The 24399-nt window shown below is 43.6% G+C and overlaps 2 protein-coding genes across 7 annotated transcripts in view; both read right to left on the bottom strand.

Moving 5' to 3' along the window:
* LOC110516332 (myelin regulatory factor-like protein) overlaps positions 1-15062 on the bottom strand; it is a 52838-nt gene extending 37776 nt beyond the window's left edge. Inside the window, exons 1-2 of one of the 3 annotated variants that reach the window (XM_036945001.1) lie at positions 14646-15062; positions 1425-1509 (exon numbers count right to left, since the gene is read on the bottom strand). In XM_036945001.1, coding sequence (XP_036800896.1) covers positions 1425-1500 — 76 coding nt within the window. In that variant the 5' untranslated portion in view covers positions 1501-1509; positions 14646-15062. Of the gene's footprint in view, positions 1-1424; positions 1514-14645 lie in introns of all 3 variants that reach the window. The other 2 variants (XM_036945000.1, XM_036945002.1) reach the window with 2 other exon arrangements.
* Positions 15063-21101: 6039 nt separating this feature from the next.
* Positions 21102-24399, bottom strand: part of LOC118938829 (rab-3A-interacting protein-like) — a 95029-nt gene continuing 91731 nt past the window's right edge. For 3 of the 4 annotated variants that reach the window (XM_036944996.1, XM_036944995.1, XM_036944999.1), the window contains one exon: positions 21102-23582. In XM_036944996.1, coding sequence (XP_036800891.1) covers positions 23500-23582 — 83 coding nt within the window. In that variant the 3' untranslated portion in view covers positions 21102-23499. The remainder of the gene's footprint in view (positions 23583-24399) is intronic. The other variant, XM_036944997.1, reaches the window with a different exon arrangement.

Below are 24399 nucleotides of genomic sequence, written 5' to 3'. Positions count from 1 at the left end.
CCTCACAACATGACCTATTAACTCATCTAACTGTAGTAACTCACAACATGACCTATTAACTCATCTAACTGTAGTAACTCACAACATGACCTATTAACTCATCTAACTGTAGTACCTCACAACATGACCTATTAACTCATCTAACTGTAGTAACTCAGAGCATGACCTATTAACTCATCTAACTGTAGTACCTCACAACATGACCTATTAACTCATCTAACTGTAGTACCTCACAACATGACCTATTAACTCATCTAACTGTAGTAACTCAGAGCATGACCTATTAACTCATCTAACTGTAGTAACTTTGGGAAGATGAATCACTGTTTGAATATATTTTTAACCTAATGGGTGATCTTTACACCTGACGGGTGACCGTTACCCCTGACGGGTGACCGTTACCCCTGACGGGTGACCGTTACCCCTGACGGGTGACCGTTACCCCTGACGGGTGATCGTTACCCCTGACGGGTGATCGTTACCCCTGACGGGTGACCGTTACCCCTGACGGGTGACCGTTACCCCTGACGGGTGACCGTTACCCCTGACGGGTGATCATTACCCCTGACGGGTGATCGTTACCCCTGACGGGTGACCATTTGACTGTTCTGAAAGGTTAGAGACATCGAATCAGAGCCTCTCTCCCCCACCCCCTCTCTTTCTCTCCCTCTCCCCCACCCTCTCCCCCTCCCCTCCCCACCCTCTCTCTTCCCCACCCTCTCCCCACCCTCTCTCTCTCCTCCACCCCACCCCACCCTCTCTCCCTCTCCCACCCCCCTCCACCCTCTCTCGCCCTCCCTCTCCTCCACCCCACCCTCTCCCTCTCCCCCCCCCCCTCTCTCCTCCACCCCACCCTCTCTCTCTCTTCTTCTCCCTCCACCCTCTCTCTCACCCCCCTCTCTCTCCTCCCCCCCCCTCTCTCTCCTCTCTCCTCCCCCACCCCTCTCTCTCCTCCCCGTCCCTCTCTCACTCTCATATTGATAATTCTGTCCAAACCCTGAGAGCTTTAGCCACTTCATATTTCTGTGAAAAGGCCTTTGACATTAATGTTCTGGGATCAGCTAAGACACCTCAGGAACAACACTACTTCCCCTAAGGATTATGTGTTGAAAAACACACACTCATAATTCCATACACACTCACTCACCCACTCACACACCAGAGGAGGCTGGTGGGAGGAGGTTTAGGAGGATGGGCTCATTGTAATGGCTGGAATGGAATTAGTGCAACGGAGTCAAACATGTGGTTTCTATGTGTTTGATACCGTTCCATTTATTCCATTCCAGCCTTTACAATGAGCCCGTCCTCCTAAAGTACCTCCTCCCACCAGCTTCCTCTGACTCGCACAACCCTCTCACACACACACACACACACACACTAGGGAATAGGGTGCTGTTTTGGGACACAACTATAGAATGTCTTACCGTCAAAGAACTGCTGCAGCGCTTCATTCTCTCCCAGAACATCAACGGGCACCGGGAGTCCTCCTGGGGGCTCCATGGTGATCAGCTGCCTGAGATACACAGCTGTTATTGGGGGTGAAACAGTAGGCAAGGCCTAGGCTTGAGCACTGTGTAGGCCCGAGCATGTTCATGAGGAGGTAAACACACAGACGGTACAAAATGGAAGAAACCCCTTCACCAATGCCAACCTATTATTTTTTAGGCTTGCACAGTAGGCTTTGAATGTAACTCCAGACTCTTAGAAAATTGGAGGCTCTGCTATTTCTGTCAGGAAAACATATTGGCCGAGGTAAAACTATTTCTGTCAGGAAAATATACTGGCCTAGGTCAAACTATTTCTGTCAGGAAAATATAGTAGCCTAACTGAAAGTCAACCTGCCATGGAGTAAACTAACTGTCCGTATCCCCTGGTAACAGTTTCATAAAGCTGTTCTTCACCTGACATGGAGTAAACTAACTGTCCGTATCCCCTGGTAACAGTTTCATAAAGCTGTTCTTCACCTGACATGGAGTAAACTAACTGTCCGTATCCCCTGGTAACAGTTTCATAAAGCTGTTCTACACCTGACATGGAGTAAACTAACTGTCCGTATCCCCTGGTAACAGTTTCATAAAGCTGTTCTACACCTGACATGGAGTAAACTAACTGTCCGTATCCCCTGGTAACAGTTTCATAAAGCTGTTCTTCACCTGACATGGAGTAAACTGTCCGTATCCCCTGGTAACAGTTTCATAAAGCTGCTCTACACCTGACATGGAGTAAACTAACTGTCCGTATCCCCTGGTAACAGTTTCATAAAGCTGCTCTACACCTGACATGGAGTAAACTAACTGTCCGTATCCCCTGGTAACAGTTTCATAAAGCTGCTCTACACCTGACATGGAGTAAACTAACTGTCCGTATCCCCTGGTAACAGTTTCATAAAGCTGTTCTTCACCTGACATGGAGTAAACTGTCCGTATCCCCTGGTAACAGTTTCATAAAGCTGCTCTACACCTGACATGGAGTAAACTAACTGTCCGTATCCCCTGGTAACAGTTTCATAAAGCTGTTCTACACCTGACATGGAGTAAACTAACTGTCCGTATCCCCTGGTAACAGTTTCATAAAGCTGTTCTACACCTGACATGGAGTAAACTAACTGTCCGTATCCCCTGGTAACAGTTTCATAAAGCTGTTCTACACCTGACATGGAGTAAACTAACTGTCCGTATCCCCTGGTAACAGTTTCATAAAACTGTTCTACACCTGACATGGAGTAAACTAACTGTCCGTATCCCCTGGTAACAGTTTCATAAAGCTGTTCTACACCTGACATGGAGTAAACTAACTGTCCGTATCCCCTGGTAACAGTTTCATAAAGCTGTTCTACACCTGACATGGAGTAAACTAACTGTCCGTATCCCCTGGTAACAGTTTCATAAAGCTGTTCTACACCTGACATGGAGTAAACTAACTGTCCGTATCCCCTGGTAACAGTTTCATAAAGCTGCTCTACACCTGACATGGAGTAAACTAACTGTCCGTATCCCCTGGTAACAGTTTCATAAAGCTGTTCTTCACCTGACATGGAGTAAACTAACTGTCCGTATCCCCTGGTAACAGTTTCATAAAGCTGTTCTTCACCTGACATGGAGTAAACTAACTGTCCGTATCCCCTGGTAACAGTTTCATAAAGCTGCTCTTCACCTGACATGGAGTAAACTAACTGTCCGTATCCCCTGGTAACAGTTTCATAAAGCTGTTCTTCACCTGACATGGAGTAAACTAACTGTCCGTATCCCCTGGTAACAGTTTCATAAAGCTGTTCTACACCTGACATGGAGTAAACTAACTGTCCGTATCCCCTGGTAACAGTTTCATAAAGCTGTTCTACACCTGACATGGAGTAAACTAACTGTCCGTATCCCCTGGTAACAGTTTCATAAAGCTGTTCTACACCTGACATGGAGTAAACTAACTGTCCGTATCCCCTGGTAACAGTTTCATAAAGCTGTTCTACACCTGACATGGAGTAAACTAACTGTCCGTATCCCCTGGTAACAGTTTCATAAAGCTGTTCTACACCTGACATGGAGTAAACTAACTGTCTGTATCCCCTGGTAACAGTTTCATAAAGCTGTTCTACACCTGACATGGAGTAAACTAACTGTCCGTATCCCCTGGTAACAGTTTCATAAAGCTGCTCTTCACCTGACATGGAGTAAACTAACTGTCCGTATCCCCTGGTAACAGTTTCATAAAGCTGTTCTACACCTGACATGGGGTAAACTAACTGTCCGTATCCCCTGGTAACAGTTTCATAAAGCTGTTCTACACCTGACATGGAGTAAACTAACTGTCCGTATCCCCTGGTAACAGTTTCATAAAGCTGTTCTACACCTGACATGGAGTAAACTAACTGTCTGTATCCCCTGGTAACAGTTTCATAAAGCTGCTCTACACCTGACATGGAGTAAACTAACTGTCCGTATCCCCTGGTAACAGTTTCATAAAGCTGTTCTACACCTGACATGGAGTAAACTAACTGTCCGTATCCCCTGGTAACAGTTTCATAAAGCTGTTCTTCACCTGACATGGAGTAAACTAACTGTCCGTATCCCCTGGTAACAGTTTCATAAAGCTGTTCTACACCTGACATGGAGTAAACTAACTGTCCGTATCCCCTGGTAACAGTTTCATAAAGCTGTTCTTCACCTGACATGGAGTAAACTAACTGTCCGTATCCCCTGGTAACAGTTTCATAAAGCTGTTCTACACCTGACATGGAGTAAACTAACTGTCCGTATCCCCTGGTAACAGTTTCATAAAGCTGTTCTACACCTGACATGGAGTAAACTAACTGTCCGTATCCCCTGGTAACAGTTTCATAAAGCTGCTCTACACCTGACATGGAGTAAACTAACTGTCCGTATCCCCTGGTAACAGTTTCATAAAGCTGTTCTTCACCTGACATGGAGTAAACTAACTGTCCGTATCCCCTGGTAACAGTTTCATAAAGCTGTTCTACACCTGACATGGAGTAAACTAACTGTCCGTATCCCCTGGTAACAGTTTCATAAAGCTGTTCTACACCTGACATGGAGTAAACTAACTGTCCGTATCCCCTGGTAACAGTTTCATAAAGCTGTTCTACACCTGACATGGAGTAAACTAACTGTCCGTATCCCCTGGTAACAGTTTCATAAAGCTGTTCTACACCTGACATGGAGTAAACTAACTGTCCGTATCCCCTGGTAACAGTTTCATAAAGCTGTTCTACACCTGACATGGAGTAAACTAACTGTCCGTATCCCCTGGTAACAGTTTCATAAAGCTGTTCTACACCTGACATGGAGTAAACTAACTGTCCGTATCCCCTGGTAACAGTTTCATAAAGCTGTTCTACACCTGACATGGAGTAAACTAACTGTCCGTATCCCCTGGTAACAGTTTCATAAAGCTGTTCTACACCTGACATGGAGTAAACTAACTGTCCGTATCCCCTGGTAACAGTTTCATAAAGCTGTTCTACACCTGACATGGAGTAAACTAACTGTCTGTATCCCCTGGTAACAGTTTCATAAAGCTGTTCTACACCTGACATGGAGTAAACTAACTGTCCGTATCCCCTGGTAACAGTTTCATAAAGCTGCTCTTCACCTGACATGGAGTAAACTAACTGTCCGTATCCCCTGGTAACAGTTTCATAAAGCTGTTCTACACCTGACATGGAGTAAACTAACTGTCCGTATCCCCTGGTAACAGTTTCATAAAGCTGTTCTACACCTGACATGGAGTAAACTAACTGTCTGTATCCCCTGGTAACAGTTTCATAAAGCTGCTCTACACCTGACATGGAGTAAACTAACTGTCCGTATCCCCTGGTAACAGTTTCATAAAGCTGTTCTTCACCTGACATGGAGTAAACTAACTGTCCGTATCCCCTGGTAACAGTTTCATAAAGCTGCTCTTCACCTGACATGGAGTAAACTAACTGTCCGTATCCCCTAGTAACAGTTTCATAAAGCTGTTCTACACCTGACATGGAGTAAACTAACTGTCCGTATCCCCTGGTAACAGTTTCATAAAGCTGTTCTACACCTGACACGGAGTAAACTAACTGTCCGTATCCCCTGGTAACAGTTTCATAAAGCTGTTCTACACCTGACATGGAGTAAACTAACTGTCCGTATCCCCTGGTAACAGTTTCATAAAGCTGTTCTTCACCTGACATGGAGTAAACTAACTGTCCGTATCCCCTGGTAACAGTTTCATAAAGCTGTTCTACACCTGACATGGAGTAAACTAACTGTCCGTATCCCCTGGTAACAGTTTCATAAAGCTGTTCTACACCTGACATGGAGTAAACTAACTGTCCGTATCCCCTGGTAACAGTTTCATAAAGCTGTTCTTCACCTGACATGGAGTAAACTAACTGTCCGTATCCCCTGGTAACAGTTTCATAAAGCTGTTCTACACCTGACATGGAGTAAACTAACTGTCCGTATCCCCTGGTAACAGTTTCATAAAGCTGTTCTTCACCTGACATGGAGTAAACTAACTGTCCGTATCCCCTGGTAACAGTTTCATAAAGCTGTTCTACACCTGACATGGAGTAAACTAACTGTCCGTATCCCCTGGTAACAGTTTCATAAAGCTGTTCTACACCTGACATGGAGTAAACTAACTGTCCGTATCCCCTGGTAACAGTTTCATAAAGCTGCTCTACACCTGACATGGAGTAAACTAACTGTCCGTATCCCCTGGTAACAGTTTCATAAAGCTGTTCTTCACCTGACATGGAGTAAACTAACTGTCCGTATCCCCTGGTAACAGTTTCATAAAGCTGTTCTTCACCTGACATGGAGTAAACTAACTGTCCGTATCCCCTGGTAACAGTTTCATAAAGCTGCTCTTCACCTGACATGGAGTAAACTAACTGTCCGTATCCCCTGGTAACAGTTTCATAAAGCTGTTCTACACCTGACATGGAGTAAACTAACTGTCCGTATCCCCTGGTAACAGTTTCATAAAGCTGTTCTACACCTGACATGGAGTAAACTAACTGTCCGTATCCCCTGGTAACAGTTTCATAAAGCTGTTCTACACCTGACATGGAGTAAACTAACTGTCCGTATCCCCTGGTAACAGTTTCATAAAGCTGTTCTACACCTGACATGGAGTAAACTAACTGTCCGTATCCCCTGGTAACAGTTTCATAAAGCTGTTCTACACCTGACATGGAGTAAACTAACTGTCCGTATCCCCTGGTAACAGTTTCATAAAGCTGTTCTACACCTGACATGGAGTAAACTAACTGTCCGTATCCCCTGGTAACAGTTTCATAAAGCTGTTCTACACCTGACATGGAGTAAACTAACTGTCCGTATCCCCTGGTAACAGTTTCATAAAGCTGTTCTACATCTGACATGGAGTAAACTAACTGTCCGTATCCCCTGGTAACAGTTTCATAAAGCTGTTCTACACCTGACATGGAGTAAACTAACTGTCCGTATCCCCTGGTAACAGTTTCATAAAGCTGTTCTACACCTGACATGGAGTAAACTAACTGTCCGTATCCCCTGGTAACAGTTTCATAAAGCTGTTCTACACCTGACATGGAGTAAACTAACTGTCCGTATCCCCTGGTAACAGTTTCATAAAGCTGTTCTACACCTGACATGGAGTAAACTAACTGTCCGTATCCCCTGGTAACAGTTTCATAAAGCTGTTCTACACCTGACATGGAGTAAACTAACTGTCCGTATCCCCTGGTAACAGTTTCATAAAGCTGTTCTACACCTGACATGGAGTAAACTAACTGTCCGTATCCCCTGGTAACAGTTTCATAAAGCTGTTCTTCACCTGACATGGAGTAAACTAACTGTCCGTATCCCCTGGTAACAGTTTCATAAAGCTGTTCTTCACCTGACATGGATTAAACTAACTGTCCGTATCCCCTGGTAACAGTTTCATAAAGCTGTTCTACACCTGACATGGAGTAAACTAACTGTCCGTATCCCCTGGTAACAGTTTCATAAAGCTGTTCTTCACCTGACATGGAGTAAACTAACTGTCCGTATCCCCTGGTAACAGTTTCATAAAGCTGTTCTACACCTGACATGGAGTAAACTAACTGTCCGTATCCCCTGGTAACAGTTTCATAAAGCTGTTCTACACCTGACATGGAGTAAACTAACTGTCCGTATCCCCTGGTAACAGTTTCATAAAGCTGTTCTTCACCTGACATGGAGTAAACTAACTGTCCGTATCCCCTGGTAACAGTTTCATAAAGCTGTTCTTCACCTGACATGGAGTAAACTAACTGTCCGTATCCCCTGGTAACAGTTTCATAAAGCTGTTCTTCACCTGACATGGAGTAAACTAACTGTCCGTATCCCCTGGTAACAGTTTCATAAAGCTGTTCTACACCTGACATGGAGTAAACTAACTGTCCGTATCCCCTGGTAACAGTTTCATAAAGCTGCTCTACACCTGACATGGAGTAAACTAACTGTCCGTATCCCCTGGTAACAGTTTCATAAAGCTGCTCTTCACCTGACATGGAGTAAACTAACTGTCCGTATCCCCTGGTAACAGTTTCATAAAGCTGTTCTACACCTGACATGGAGTAAACTAACTGTCCGTATCCCCTGGTAACAGTTTCATAAAGCTGTTCTACACCTGACATGGAGTAAACTAACTGTCCGTATCCCCTGGTAACAGTTTCATAAAGCTGTTCTTCACCTGACATGGAGTAAACTAACTGTCCGTATCCCCTGGTAACAGTTTCATAAAGCTGTTCTTCACCTGACATGGAGTAAACTAACTGTCCGTATCCCCTGGTAACAGTTTCATAAAGCTGTTCTTCACCTGACATGGAGTAAACTAACTGTCCGTATCCCCTGGTAACAGTTTCATAAAGCTGTTCTACACCTGACATGGAGTAAACTAACTGTCCGTATCCCCTGGTAACAGTTTCATAAAGCTGCTCTACACCTGACATGGAGTAAACTAACTGTCCGTATCCCCTGGTAACAGTTTCATAAAGCTGCTCTTCACCTGACATGGAGTAAACTAACTGTCCGTATCCCCTGGTAACAGTTTCATAAAGCTGTTCTACACCTGACATGGAGTAAACTAACTGTCCGTATCCCCTGGTAACAGTTTCATAAAGCTGTTCTACACCTGACATGGAGTAAACGAACTGTCCGTATCCCCTGGTAACAGTTTCATAAAGCTGTTCTTCACCTGACATGGAGTAAACTAACTGTCCGTATCCCCTGGTAACAGTTTCATAAAGCTGTTCTTCACCTGACATGGAGTAAACTAACTGTCCGTATCCCCTGGTAACAGTTTCATAAAGCTGCTCTACACCTGACATGGAGTAAACTAACTGTCCGTATCCCCTGGTAACAGTTTCATAAAGCTGCTCTACACCTGACATGGAGTAAACTAACTGTCCGTATCCCCTGGTAACAGTTTCATAAAGCTGTTCTTCACCTGACATGGAGTAAACTAACTGTCCGTATCCCCTGGTAACAGTTTCATAAAGCTGTTCTTCACCTGACATGGAGTAAACTAACTGTCCGTATCCCCTGGTAACAGTTTCATAAAGCTGTTCTTCACCTGACATGGAGTAAGCTAACTGTCCGTATCCCCTGGTAACAGTTTCATAAAGCTGTTCTACACCTGACATGGAGTAAACTAACTGTCTGTATCCCCTGGTAACAGTTTCATAAAGCTGTTCTACACCTGACATGGAGTAAAATAACTGTCCGTATCCCCTGGTAACAGTTTCATAAAGCTGTTCTTCACCTGACATGGAGTAAACTAACTGTCTGTATCCCCTGGTAACAGTTGCATAAAGCTGTTCTTCACCTGACATGGAGTAAACTAACTGTCCGTATCCCCTGGTAACAGTTTCATAAAGCTGCTCTTCACCTGACATGGAGTAAACTAACTGTCCGTATCCCCTGGTAACAGTTTCATAAAGCTGTTCTTCACCTGACATGGAGTAAACTAACTGTCCGTATCCCCGGTAACAGTTTCATAAAGCTGTTCTACACCTGACATGGAGTAAACTAACTGTCCGTATCCCCTGGTAACAGTTTCATAAAGCTGTTCTACACCTGACATGGAGTAAACTAACTGTCCGTATCCCCTGGTAACAGTTTCATAAAGCTGCTCTACACCTGACATGGAGTAAACTAACTGTCCGTATCCCCTGGTAACAGTTTCATAAAGCTGCTCTTCACCTGACATGGAGTAAACTAACTGTCCGTATCCCCTGGTAACAGTTTCATAAAGCTGCTCTACACCTGACATGGAGTAAACTAACTGTCCGTATCCCCTGGTAACAGTTTCATAAAGCTGTTCTACACCTGACATGGAGTAAACTAACTGTCCGTATCCCCTGGTAACAGTTTCATAAAGCTGTTCTACACCTGACATGGAGTAAACTAACTGTCCGTATCCCCTGGTAACAGTTTCATAAAGCTGTTCTACACCTGACATGGAGTAAACTAACTGTCCGTATCCCCTGGTAACAGTTTCATAAAGCTGTTCTTCACCTGACATGGAGTAAACTAACTGTCCGTATCCCCTGGTAACAGTTTCATAAAGCTGTTCTACACCTGACATGGAGTAAACTAACTGTCCGTATCCCCTGGTAACAGTTTCATAAAGCTGTTCTACACCTGACATGGAGTAAACTAACTGTCCGTATCCCCTGGTAACAGTTTCATAAAGCTGTTCTTCACCTGACATGGAGTAAACTAACTGTCCGTATCCCCTGGTAACAGTTTCATAAAGCTGTTCTACACCTGACATGGAGTAAACTAACTGTCCGTATCCCCTGGTAACAGTTTCATAAAGCTGTTCTACACCTGACATGGAGTAAACTAACTGTCCGTATCCCCTGGTAACAGTTTCATAAAGCTGTTCTACACCTGACATGGAGTAAACTAACTGTCCGTATCCCCTGGTAACAGTTTCATAAAGCTGTTCTTCACCTGACATGGAGTAAACTAACTGTCCGTATCCCCTGGCAACAGTTTCATAAAGCTGTTCTACACCTGACATGGAGTAAACTAACTGTCCGTATCCCCTGGTAACAGTTTCATAAAGCTGTTCTTCACCTGACATGGAGTAAACTAACTGTCCGTATCCCCTGGTAACAGTTTCATAAAGCTGTTCTTCACCTGACATGGAGTAAACTAACTGTCCGTATCCCCTGGTAACAGTTTCATAAAGCTGTTCTACACCTGACATGGAGTAAACTAACTGTCTGTATCCCCTGGTAACAGTTTCATAAAGCTGTTCTTCACCTGACATGTAGTAAATTATGTGTAAACTGGGAAGACGACTTCTGTATTTGGACTCCAGGTGTTCAGGAGTAAGACACGTTTAGACAGGTCAGACTTGTTTGTGCTTCATAACAAGAGCCCGTCTTCCTGCTCTTCACTTTGTGTTACTCTTCCAGGAAGAGCCTTTCTCTATTGAGCAAACGGTCCATCTGTCTTCCTGCTCTTCCAGGAAGAGCCTTTCTCTATTGACCAAACGGTCCATATGTCTTCCTGCTCTTCCAGGAAGGCCTTTCTCTATTGAGCAAACGGTCCATCCGTCTTCCTGCTCTTCCAGGAAGAGCCTTTCTCTATTGAGCAAACGGTCCATCTGTCTTCCTGCTCTTCCAGGAAGGCCTTTCTCTATTGACCAAATGGTCCATCTGTCTTCCTGCTCTTCCAGGAAGAGCCTTTCTCTATTGAGCAAACGGTCCATCTGTCTTCCTGCTCTTCACTTTGTGTTACTCTTCCAGGAAGAGCCTTTCTCTATTGAGCAAACGGTCCATCTGTCTTCCGTTGGCCTCAGTGTTTTTCACTGAGGATCAGTTCAACTGTAGTAGTCTCTCTCTCTCTCTGCAAGCAGCCGACGCACTCAAGCTTTACTAAAGAAAACCACTGACTCTTCACACTTCATAACGTTCCTGACTGCTGTTATGGCGTTATATATGGTGTAATAATAATTAATAATAAGTATTGCCTGCTTGCTGACAGGGTGTGTGTGTGTGTGTGTGTGTGTGTGTAATATACTGTACATTATAGCTAATCCATGATTAATCATCATCATTACTATTGTCTCTAGTCTCTCTCAGCTCATTTAGGGAATGTGTAATTGATTTGGCTGGTCTGTTACCAGGGGATACGGACAGTTAGTCCCTCTCAGCTCAGCTCATTTAGGGAAATGTGTAATTGCTTTGGCTTTACACACGAGAGGCTTTCTGTAATAATATACACCATGCATCCCAAATGGCACCCTGTTCCCTTTGTAGTACACAGCTTTAGACTAGGGCCCATAGGGACTATTTTGGGAATAGTCTGTCATTTGGGACAAAGATACAGTGACTAAACTGCTGTGAACAACGAGGCTATTTTCTCCTAGATATTGACTTTATAACATTGTCAGTTTTGTTCTATGAATTTATGACACACTAAAGTCAGCCGATACATTATGAGAAACGGTCAGCCTTATGATAATGAAGAAGGATGTTCAAAATTATTTGGTAAAAAAAACATCTCAGTCAGTCCCAGATAAAGATCTGGATGCTTCTGTACCACTAACAATTCAAGTGGCCTTTTAAAAAGACAAAACAAAAAAAAACAGGAAATATAAATCTTAAAGATTTACAAACACAGAGCTTTGACTAAAATATCCTGAACAAAGCTGAGAGACAGTAGTCAAATGGGAGTGTTGTAAATACTAAAAACCATTAGCTTCCTTCTAACAGTCAGTAGAGACGGAAAACAATTAGCTTCCTTCTTACAGTCAGTAGAGACGGAAAACAATTAGCTTCCTTCTTACAGTCAGTAGAGATGGAAAACCATTAGCTTCCTTCTAACAGTCAGTAGAGACGGAAAACAATTAGCTTCCTTCTAACAGTCAGTAGAGACAGAAAACCATTAGCTTCCTTCTAACTGTCAGTAGACGGAAAACCATTAGCTTCCTTCTAACAGTCAGTAGAGATGGAAAACCATTAGCTTCCATCTAGACTGTTAGAAGGAAGCTAATGGTTTTCTGTCTCTACTGACTGTTAGAAGGAAGCTAATGGTTTTCTGTCTCTACTGACTGTTAGAAGGAAGCTAATTGTTTTCCGTCTCTACTGACTGTTAGAAGGAAGCTAATGGTTTCTCTTCTCTACTGACCTTAAGAAGGAAGCTAATGGTTTTCAGTCTCTACTGACAGTTAGAAGGAAGCTAATGGTTTTCCGTCTCTACTGACTGTTAGAAGGAAGCTAATGGTTTTCTGTCTACTGACTGTTAGAAGGAAGCTAATGGTTTCTCTTCTCTACTGACTGTTAGAAGGAAGCTAATGGTTTCTCTTCTCTACTGACTGTTAGAAGGAAGCTAATGGTTTCTCTTCTCTACTGACTGTTAGAAGGAAGCTAATGGTTTTCCGTCTCTACTGACTGTTAGAAGGAAGCTAATGGTTTTCTGTCTACTGACTGTTAGAAGGAAGCTAATGGTTTCTCTTCTCTACTGACTGTTAGAAGGAAGCTAATGGTTTTCCATCTCTACTGACTGTTAGAAGGAAGCTAATGGTTTTCTGTCTACTGACTGTTAGAAGGAAGCTAATGGTTTTCCGTCTCTACTGACTGTTAGAAGGAAGCTAATGGTTTTCCGTCTCTACTGACTGTTAGAAGGAAGCTAATGGTTTTCTGTCTCTACTGACTGTTAGAAGGAAGCTAATTGTTTTCCGTCTCTACTGACTGTTAGAAGGAAGCTAATGGTTTCTCTTCTCTACTGACCTTAAGAAGGAAGCTAATGGTTTTCAGTCTCTACTGACAGTTAGAAGGAAGCTAATGGTTTTCCGTCTCTACTGACTGTTAGAAGGAAGCTAATGGTTTTCTGTCTACTGACTGTTAGAAGGAAGCTAATGGTTTCTCTTCTCTACTGACTGGTAGAAGGAAAATAATGGTTTCTCTTCTCTACTGACTGTTAGAAGGAAGCTAATGGTTTCTCTTCTCTACTGACTGTTAGAAGGAAGCTAATGGTTTTCCGTCTCTACTGACTGTTAGAAGGAAGCTAATGGTTTCTCTTCTCTACTGACTGTTAGAAGGAAGCTAATGGTTTTCCCTCTACTGACTGTTAGAAGGAAGCTAATGGTTTTCAGTCTCTACTGACTGTTAGAAGGAAGCTAATGGTTTTCCGTCTCTACTGACTGTTAGAAGGAAGCTAATGGTTCTGTCTCTACTGACTGTTAGAAGGAAGCTAATGGTTTCCCTTCTCTACTGACTGTTAGAAGGAAGCTAATGGTTTCTCTTCTCTACTGACTGTTAGAAGGAAGCTAATGGTTTTCCGTCTCTACTGACTGTTAGAAGGAAGCTAATGGTTTTCCGTCTCTACTGACCGTTAGAAGGAAGCTAATGGTTTTCCGTCTCTACTGACTGTTAGAAGGAAGCTATTGGTTTCCCTTCTCTACTGACTTTTAGAAGGAAGCTAATGGTTTTCCGTCTCTACTGACTGTTAGAAGGAAGCTAATGGTTTTCCGTCTCTACTGACCGTTAGAAGGAAGCTAATGGTTTTCCGTCTCTACTGACTGTTAGAAGGAAGCTAATGGTTTTCCGTCTCTACTGACCGTTAGAAGGAAGCTAATGGTTTTCCGTCTCTACTGACTGTTAGAAGGAAGCTATTGGTTTCCCTTCTCTACTGACTTTTAGAAGGAAGCTAATGGTTTTCCGTCTCTACTGACTGTTAGAAGGAAGCTAATGGTTTTCCGTCTCTACTGACCGTTAGAAGGAAGCTAATGGTTTTCCGTCTCTACTGACTGTTAGAAGGAAGCTATTGGTTTCCCTTCTCTACTGACTTTTAGAAGGAAGCTAATGGTTTTCCGTCTCTACTGACTGTTAGAAGGAAGCTAATGGTTTCTCTTCTCTACTGACTGTTAGAAGGAAGCTATTGGTTTCCCTTCTCTACTGACTTTTAGAAGGAAGCTAATGGTTTTCCGTCTCTACTGACTTTTAGAAGGAAGCTAATGGTTTTCCGTCTCTACTGACTGTTAGAAGGAAGCTAATGGTTTTCCGTCTCTACTGACTGTTAGAAGGAAGCTAATGGTTTTCCGTCTCCACTGACTTTTAGAAGGAAGCTAATGGTTTTCCGTCTCTACAGTCAGTAGAGAAAGGAAAGGCTGAATGTGAACCTTACCGTTTCTCCAAAATGGAGTCCTGGCTGGTAGTTCCGTTGACAACCTTCTCTCCGACTTCAGTTTACGTCTCTCAGGTACAATCCATTTGGCAAACAGTATCCATTAAATCCTCAGAGCCCAGTTACTCCACGTTTGTTCACCCACCCAGGTAGTTGTTTCGGTAGATTTAGGCCCTTTGGCGTTGACAATAATATTCCCAGAATTGTGTATCCAAAATAATGTATGTCACAGGTGTCTCTCCTGTGTACTTTGTTCTCTGGTCTGAAAGGTAAAAACCATTCACATACCCTGCGCAGGCGTTCTGCCTTTGTGTGCCAGGTGTCCTTGCCCTGGACCATAAAGCAGGTATTCATTACAAGGTGACACAGAGGGTAGTACACTAAAAAGCAGTCTTATCTCTGGCTTAGACACTCTGCAAATAGAACACTGTCATTACAGATATACAGTACAGTCCATACAGATATACAGTACAGTCCATACAGTACAGTCCATACAGATATACAGTACAGTCCACACAGATATACAGTACTCTCCATACAGATATACAGTACTGTCCATACAGATATACAGTACTGTCCATACAGATATACAGTACTCTCCATACAGATATACAGTACTGTCCATACAGATATACAGTACTCTCCATACAGATATACAGCACTGTCCTTTCAGATATACAGTACAGTCCTTCCAGATATACAGTACAGTGTCTATCCATGACCCAGAATGCACTAAAGGTCCTCTCTACCTGGAAAGGTGTGCCGTTTGATGCGTTTCTTCTGATATCAGGTATTTTGATATTCCAAAATGGCAGATGTGCTATTTTGTGTATCTATACGGATTTTCTCTTTATCTTTCTACATGAGTAGATAAGAGCTTATAATTGTTAGTCGAGACAACATAAATCTTGCCATTACTTTGATGTTGCAATATACTACAAATGTAGGATCTTCATTTTGATCAATTTTTTGTTCCTGAGAATTTTCTTGCAAAGCAAACTTGTAGTGTATTTTCATTTGAAAAAGGCTTCTAAGTGTGTAATTTACACGTTGAAATGTCAAGACTTGAATTGCCCTAACTGAGAATGTATCAACCCCTACAAAAACGTCCATTAAATATAATCCATACAATAATTCTCTTTTCCTGATGCTGCAGGATCATTTTGCAGCTGTAACAAACTGGCTCAAATTAAGATCCTACATCTGTACAGCAAGTGTTCCACAGGAGAAGTAGGAGCTCCAGCTGATCTGCCAAATCAAAGTGCTTGTGTCACGTGCTCCGAATACAATGTAGACCTTACAGTGAAATGCTCACTGAAAGTAAGGGGGCTGAATAATTTTGCACACCCAATTTTTCAGTTTGAGATATCCAATAAATGTCGTTCCACTTCATGATTGTGTCCCACTTGTTGTTGATTCTTCACAAAAAAATACAGTTTTATATCTTTATGTTTGAAGCCTGAAATGTGGCAAAAGGTCGCAAAGTTCAAGGGGGCCGAATACTTTTGCAAGGCACTGTATATACAGTAGAGAGGCTATAACAGTAGCGAGGCTATGTACAGGCACCAGTTAGTCGGGCTAATTGAGGAACGTACAATCCCTCCATCACTGCTCAGGCTCTCTGCTATGGGCTGAGAGAGGCTGGACCGAGGCCTTGTAAGCCTGTTGTCAGGCAGGTCCTCACCAGATATCACCGGCAACAACGTCGCCTATAGGCACAAACCCATCGTCGCTGGACCAGACAGGACTGCCAAAAAGTGCTCTTCACTGACGAGTCACGGTTTTGTCTCACATGGGGAGATGGTCGGATTCGCGTTTATCGTTGAAGGAATGAGCGTTACACCGAGGCCTGTACTCTGGAGGCTGATTGATTTGGAGGTAGAGGGTCCGTCATGGTCTGGGGCGGTGTGTCACAGCACCATCGGACTGAGCTTGTTGTCATTGCAGGCAATCTCAAAGCTGTGCGTTACAGGGAAGACATCCTCCTCCCTCATGTGGTACTCTTCCTGCAGGCTCATCCTGACATGACAATGCCACCAGCCATACTGCTCGCTCTGTGCGTGATTTCCTGCAAGACAGGAATGTCAGTGTTCTGCCATGGCCAGCGAAGAGCCCAGATCTCAATCCCATTGAGCACTCCTGTGACCTATTGTATCGGAGGGTGAGGGCTAGGCCCATACGCCGCAAAAATGTCCGGGAACTTGCAGGTGCCTTGGTGGAAGAGTGGGGTAACATCTCACAACAAGAAGTGGCAAATCTGGTGCAGTCCACGAGGAGGAGATGCACTGCAGTACTTAATGCAGCTGGTGGCCACACCAGATACTTACAGTTACTTTTGATTTTAACCCCCCCCCCCTTCGTTCAGGGACACATTATTCCATTTCTGTTAGTCACATGTCATTGGAACTTGTTCAGTTTATGTCTCAGTTGTTGAATCTTGTCATGTTCATACAAATATTTACACATGTTAAGTTTGCTGAAAGTAAACACAGTTGACATGACAATGTCACCAGCCAGAGGACGTTTCTTTTGCTGAGTTGATGATAGAGAGTAGCAGCAGCGTAAAAGAGGGGTTGGTGGGTGGGCACAATGCAAATAGTCCGGGTAGGCATTTGATTACCTGTTCAGGAGTCTTATGGCTTGGGGGTAAAAACTGTTGAGAAGCCTTTTTGTCCTAGACTTGGCACTCCGGTACCACTTGCCATGCGGTAGTAGAGAGAACAGTCTATGACTGGGGTGGCTGGGGTCTTTGACAATTTTTAGGGCCTTCCTCTGACACCGCCTATTATAGAGGTCCTGGATGGCAGGCAGCTTAGCCCCAGTGATGTACTGGGCCGTACGCACTACACTCACTAGTGCCTTGCGGTCGGAGGCCGAGCAGTTGCCGTACCAGGCAATTATGCAACCAGTTGCAGCTGTAGAACCTTGAAGATCTGAGGACCTATACAAAATCTTTTTAGTTTCCTGAGGGGGAATAGGCTTTGTCATGTCCTCTTCAAGACTGTCTATTCCCTAGACCAGTGGTTCCTATTCCCTAGACCAGTGGTTCCTATTCCCTAGACCAGTGGTTCCTATTCCCTAGACCAGTGGTTCCCATCCAGGGCTACTAGGATCCCTAGGGGGAACTTGGCCTATCCACAGGGGGTACATGAGACCATAGGGTTACTGCTAAAAAGCACACGAGTGGGTACTACAGGTGCACTCTGGGAAGAGCAAAATTCCGTTGGTGGTACAGTAACTGAAAAAGGTTGGGAACCACTGCCCTATAGAGTGCACTACTGTTGACCAGAGCCCTACATGTATGTACCCTAGTCAAAAGTAGTGCACTATATAGGGAATAGGGCTCTGGACTAAAGTAGTGCACTATATAGGGAATAGGGCTCTGGACTAAAGTAGTGCACTATATAGGGAATAGGGCTCTGGACTAAAGTAGTGCACTATATAGGGAATAGGGCTCTGGACTAAAGTAGTGCACTATATAGGGAATAGGGCTCTGGACTAAAGTAGTGCACTATATAGGGAATAGGGCTCTGGTCTAAAGTAGTGCACTATATAGGGAATAGGGCTCTGGACTAAAGTAGTGCACTATATAGGGAATAGGGCTCTGGACTAAAGTAGTGCACTATATAGGGAATAGGGCTCTGGACTAAAGTAGTGCACTATATAGGGAATAGGGCTCTGGACTAAAGTAGTGCACTATATAGGGAATAGGGCTCTGGTCTAAAGTAGTGCACTATATAGGGAATAGGGCTCTGGACTAAAGTAGTGCACTATATAGGGAATAGGGCTCTGGTCTAAAGTAGTGCACTATATAGGGAATAGGGCTCTGGTCTAAAGTAGTGCACTATATAGGGAATAGGGCTCTGGACTAAAGTAGTGCACTATATAGGGAATAGGGCTCTGGTCTAAAGTAGTGCACTATATAGGGAATAGGGCTCTGGTCTAAAGTAGTGCACTATATAGGGAATAGGGCTCTGGTCTAAAGTAGTGCACTATATAGGGAATAGGGCTCTGGACTAAAGTAGTGCACTATATAGGGAATAGGGCTCTGGTCTAAAGTAGTGCACTATATAGGGAATAGGGCTCTGGACTAAAGTAGTGCACTATATAGGGAATAGGGCTCTGGTCTAAAGTAGTGCACTATATAGGGAATAGGGCTCTGGACTAAAGTAGTGCACTATATAGGGAATAGGGCTCTGGACTAAAGTAGTGCACTATATAGGGAATAGGGCTCTGGTCTAAAGTAGTGCACTATATAGGGAATAGGGCTCTGGTCTAAAGTAGTGCACTATATAGGGAATAGGGCTCTGGTCTAAAGTAGTGCACTATATAGGGAATCGGGCTCTGATATAAACTAGTGCACTACATATGGAATAGGGCCCTGGTCTAAAGTAGTGTACTATATAGGGAATAGGGCTCTGGTCTAAAGTAGTGTACTATATAGGGAATAGGACTCTGGTCTAAAGTAGTGCACTATATAGGGAATAGGGCTCTGGTCTAAAGTAGTGCACTATATAGGGAATCGGGCTCTGATATAAACTAGTGCACTACTTATGGAATAGGGCCCTGGTCTAAAGTAGTGTACTATATAGGGAATAGGGCTCTGGTCTAAAGTAGTGTACTATATAGGGAATAGGACTCTGGTCTAAAGTAGTGTACTATATAGGGAATAGGGCTCTGGTCTAAAGTAGTGCACTATATAGGGAATAGGGTCCTGGTCTAAAGTAGTGCACTATATAGGGAATAGGGCTCTGGTCTAAAGTAGTGCACTATATAGGGAATAGGGCTCTGGTCTACAGTAGTGTACTATATAGGGAATAGGGCTCTGGTCTAAAGTAGTGCACTATATAGGGAATAGGGCTCTGGTCTAAAGTAGTGCACTGCATATGGAATAGGGCCCTGGTCTAAAGTAGTGTACTATATAGGGAATAGGGCTCTGGTCTAAAGTAGTGCACTATATAGGGAATAGGGCTCTGGTCTAAAGTAGTGCACTATATAGGGAATCGGGCTCTGGTCTAAAGTAGTGCACTATATAGGGAATAGGGCTCTGGACTAAAGTAGTGCACTATATAGGGAATAGGGCTCTGGTCTAAAGTAGTGCACTATATAGGGAATAGGGCTCTGGTCTAAAGTAGTGCACTATATAGGGAATAGGGCTCTGGTCTAAAGTAGTGCACTATATAGGGAATAGGGCTCTGGTCTAAAGTAGTGCACTATATAGGGAATAGGGCTCTGGTCTAAAGTAGTGCACTATATAGGGAATAGGGCTCTGGTCTAAAGTAGTGCACTATATAGGGAATAGGGCTCTGGTCTAAAGTAGTGCACTATATAGGGAATAGGGCTCTGGTCTAAAGTAGTGCACTATATAGGGAATAGGTTACCGTTTGGGACGCACCACATGGGTATTGAACCAGGAAGTATTTTATATGCAGTATAATTGTGTTCAGTCCAAGACAATAAAGTTTATAGTGTTGAATCTATACTGCAGAGGAGGCTGGTGGGAGGAGATATAGGAGTGTTGAATCTATACTACAGAGGAGGCTGGTGGGAGGAGATATAGGAGTGTTGAATCTATACTACAGAGGAGGCTGGTGGGAGGAGATATAGGAGTGTTGAATCTATACTACAGAGGAGGCTGGTGGGAGGAGATATAGGAGTGTTGAATCTATACTACAGAGGAGGCTGGTGGGAGGAGATATAGGAGTGTTGAATCTATACTACAGAGGAGGCTGGTGGGAGGAGATATAGGAGTGTTGAATCTATACTACAGAGGAGGCTGGTGGGAGGAGATATAGGAGTGTTGAATCTATACTACAGAGGAGGCTGGTGGGAGGAGATATAGGAGTGTTGAATCTATACTACAGAGGAGGCTGGTGGGAGGAGATATAGGAGTGTTGAATCTATACTACAGAGGAGGCTGGTGGGAGGAGATATAGGAGTGTTGAATCTATACTGCAGAGGAGGCTGGTGGGAGGAGATATAGGAGTGTTGAATCTATACTGCAGAGGAGGCTGGTGGGAGGAGATATAGGAGTGTTGAATCTATACTACAGAGGAGGCTGGTGGGAGGAGATATAGGAGTGTTGAATCTATACTGATGAACTCTGTGATTGTGAAAGACGACAACAAATTGACATTTTTAAATGCAGTAGAATTGCAAGCATATTGAAACAGTAACATTCTACTGTATAAAAAGGACGTAATTTCACCAAGATTTACAATCCTGTGGAAAGCCCAGAGACGTGGCAGGAAGGAGAACCATTAACAGGAAGATAAGTTGCCCTACTTTTATAAGACAACGCATGGGCAACGTGCAGAATGTACTGAACAATGTACATATCCATTTTTATGCAGTATAATTGTGTCCTGACAATTTTACCCTTAGTGTGTCATCATATCTACACTGACTGAGTGTGTTTGGGACAACAGATTTCAAGTTCACAAACAGACACGTTGGTTCCAGAGGTATACCATTTTTAATTCAGTGTGTTCCAGAAAGGCACTAAAATAAATTGAGGAAAGCTTGGAGTTGGAATGTTAACAGAGGACTTGGAGGGATGGAAGGATGGAAAACCAGGAAAAGGTATATAGATTGGAACGTTCACAGACCACACACACACCACACGTACACACACACACACACCCCGACACAGCTACATACTTCTAACTAAAGGGTTGGTAAAGAACTAAAAAGCCAGAGAGAATGTTCTTCATCATCATCATCATCAATGTGTTTTCTAAAACCTTCAAAACATTTGTCCAGATTCTTCTAAAGTCCTTGTATTGGACAGAACTCGTCAGAATCCTCCTCCACATGTTCTGCTCCCAAATGGCACCTATATTCTCTACATCCCGGGTCCCAAACATACGGGGCGTCGAAGTGTCACGGGAGGGCACGGGACCGTCTGATCTAAAACGAAGCGTCACTCCGCAATGCATTAGGCTAGAGACAAGTAGTAAAATGACAAAGAGGAAGACGCGACTCTGATGCACATGGGGAATGTATTTACTTTGTCTCTATGACATTGAGAAGCTTACGACCTTCAAAAGAAATTGGACTTCGCTTGCGGAGTAATCTTATACAATGTGTGACTCTGTCGCTATCAATTGATCGAATCACTTCCTGTAAAATGGAATTTGCATAATTAAATTGAAGGTTCATATAAATGATCGTAATAAAACATTTGGGGAAATCAGATCTAGACTATTTATTTCTATTATTATTATCATCATCATCATCATCATGGGGGCTCCTGAGTGGCGCAGCTGTTTAAGGCACTGCATCTCAGTGCTAGAGGAGTCACCACAGACCATGGTTCGAATCCAGGCTGTATCGCAACCAGACGTGATTGGGAGTCCCATAGGGTGGAGCACAATTGGCCCCGCGTCGTCAGGGTTAGGGGGTTTGGCCTTGGTAGGCCGTCATTGTAAATGAGAATTTGTTCTTAACTGACTTGCCTAGTTAACTAAAAAACACAAAATAAAATAAATAATTTGCCTACCTAAAATAAGTCATTTTCCTAGGTCCCTCAAATGAAACAAAATGAAGCTGGTGTTGTATTTAAACAAAGGCAATCTCAATAAAAAAAATTAATGAAACAACGTTTGGGAACCCCTGCTGTGCATACTGCACCACTACAGTAGTTAACTATATAGGGAATAGGGTGCCATTTGTGACTCAGCCTTGTAGTGTGGACAGATGAGCTCATTCAGCGTTTCTTACATGTAATAACGGAGTCAAGTTACATACAGCAGCGTGGTCGTCACCATAGTTACGGTCCTCTGGTTTTAAATACGGACTGGAGATGGATGGATAGAATAACCACAGATGGCTGGATGGACGGAGCGCCTCGATTTACACTTGTCTTGTGTCCCAAATGGCACCCTATTCCATATTTAGTGCACCACTTTTGACCAGGGCTCATAGGGGCCACAAGTCGTGCACTACAGTGAACAGGGTGCCATTTTGGAAGCAGACGTTGGGTTTAGAGCACTTCCTCTCTGTTCCAATATGCATTCTAGCAGACCAATCAGAATGACAAGCAATGGTCATGTTCCAGACAGACTGACTGAACTACCAATCCCCTTCCTGATGAACTATTCACTGTTATTGGTAGATCAGTCAGTCTGAACTACCAATCCCCTTACATCCTGAATAACTATTCACTGTTATTGGTAGATCAGTCAGTCTGAACTACCAATCCCCTTCCTGATGAACTATTCACTGTTATTGGTAGACCAGTCAGTCTGAACTACCAATCCCCTTCCTGAATAACTACTCACTGTTATTGGTAGATCAGTCAGTCTGAACTACCAATCCCCTTCCTGAATAACTACTCACTGTTATTGGTAGACCAGTCAGTCTGAACTACCAATCCCCTTCCTGAATAACTACTCACTGTTATTGGTAGACCAGTCAGTCTGAACTACCAATCCCCTTCCTGAATAACTACTCACTGTTATTGGTAGATCAGTCAGTCTGAACTACCAATCCCCTTCCTGAATAACTACTCACTGTTATTAGTAGATCAGTCAGTCAACTACCAATCCCCTTACATCCTGAATAACTACTCACTGTTATTGGTAGACCAGTCAGGATGTAAGGGGCATGCATTTTAAGTCATATACTTGTAGGTATTGAAGACAGAGGATGGGAGGACTCTCCTGAAATGACACGTGATTGGATGAGAGATTGGAAGGGGTAGCGATGAGGAGCGTTGGGGGCGGTCCTTCTTCCTTCTGAGAGCCAGGAGGGTAGGATGATTGGAGAGCTATCCTGTCCATCACGGGAGTGCATCTGATGATAGGTTGAGATTCAGACACGCATCCCTCTGTTCTGTATCGTGATTGGTTGGTCACAGTTCCTCCTTGTAGTAGCCCAGCTTAGCAAAACTCATCTCTTTCCTCAACTGCATCACTTCCCAGAACATCTGTTCTGCTAGAGAACAGGAATGGAGATGGAGGGAGGAAAGGAGATGGAGGAAGGAAAGGAGATGGAGAACAGGAAAGGAGATGGAGGAAGGAAAGGAGATGGAGGAAGGAAAGGAGATCGAGAACAGGAAAGGAGATGGAGGGAGGAAAGGAGATCGAGAACAGGAAAGGAGATCGAGAACAGGAAAGGAGATGGAGGAAGGAAAGGAGATTGAGAACAGGAAAGGAGATGGAGGGAGGAAAGGAGATGGAGGGAGGAAAGGAGATGAGGAAGGAAAGGAGATGGAGAACAGGAAAGGAGATGGAGAACAGGAAAGGAGATGGAGAACAGGAAAGGAGATGGAGAACAGGAAAGGAGATGGAGAACAGGAAAGGAGATGGAGAACAGGAAAGGAGATGGAGAACAGGAAAGGAGATGGAGAACAGGAAAGGAGATGGAGAACAGGAAAGGAGGATTGGACAGAAGAGAGCATAAACATTATAACACATTCTGACTATACTGTGGGGACATAACACATTCTGACTATACTGTAGGGACATTATAACACATTCTGACTATACTGTAGGGACATTGTCAGAACACAACACATTCTGACTATACTGTAGGGACATTATAACACATTCTGACTATACTGTAGGGACATTATAACACATTATAACACATTCTGACTATACTGTAGGGACATTATAACACATTCTGACTATACTGTAGGGACATAACACATTCTGACTATACTGTAGGGACATTATAACACATTATAACACATTCTGACTATACTGTAGGGACATAGTCAGCATGACAACTGGAGACTAAAGACTGCCAG

Source organism: Oncorhynchus mykiss, chromosome 15, assembly GCF_013265735.2.
Source record: "Oncorhynchus mykiss isolate Arlee chromosome 15, USDA_OmykA_1.1, whole genome shotgun sequence".
Classification (NCBI taxonomy): Eukaryota; Metazoa; Chordata; class Actinopteri; order Salmoniformes; family Salmonidae; genus Oncorhynchus; species Oncorhynchus mykiss.
Note: the sequence above shows the minus strand (reverse complement) of the source record. Positions and strands in the feature narration are given on the sequence as shown.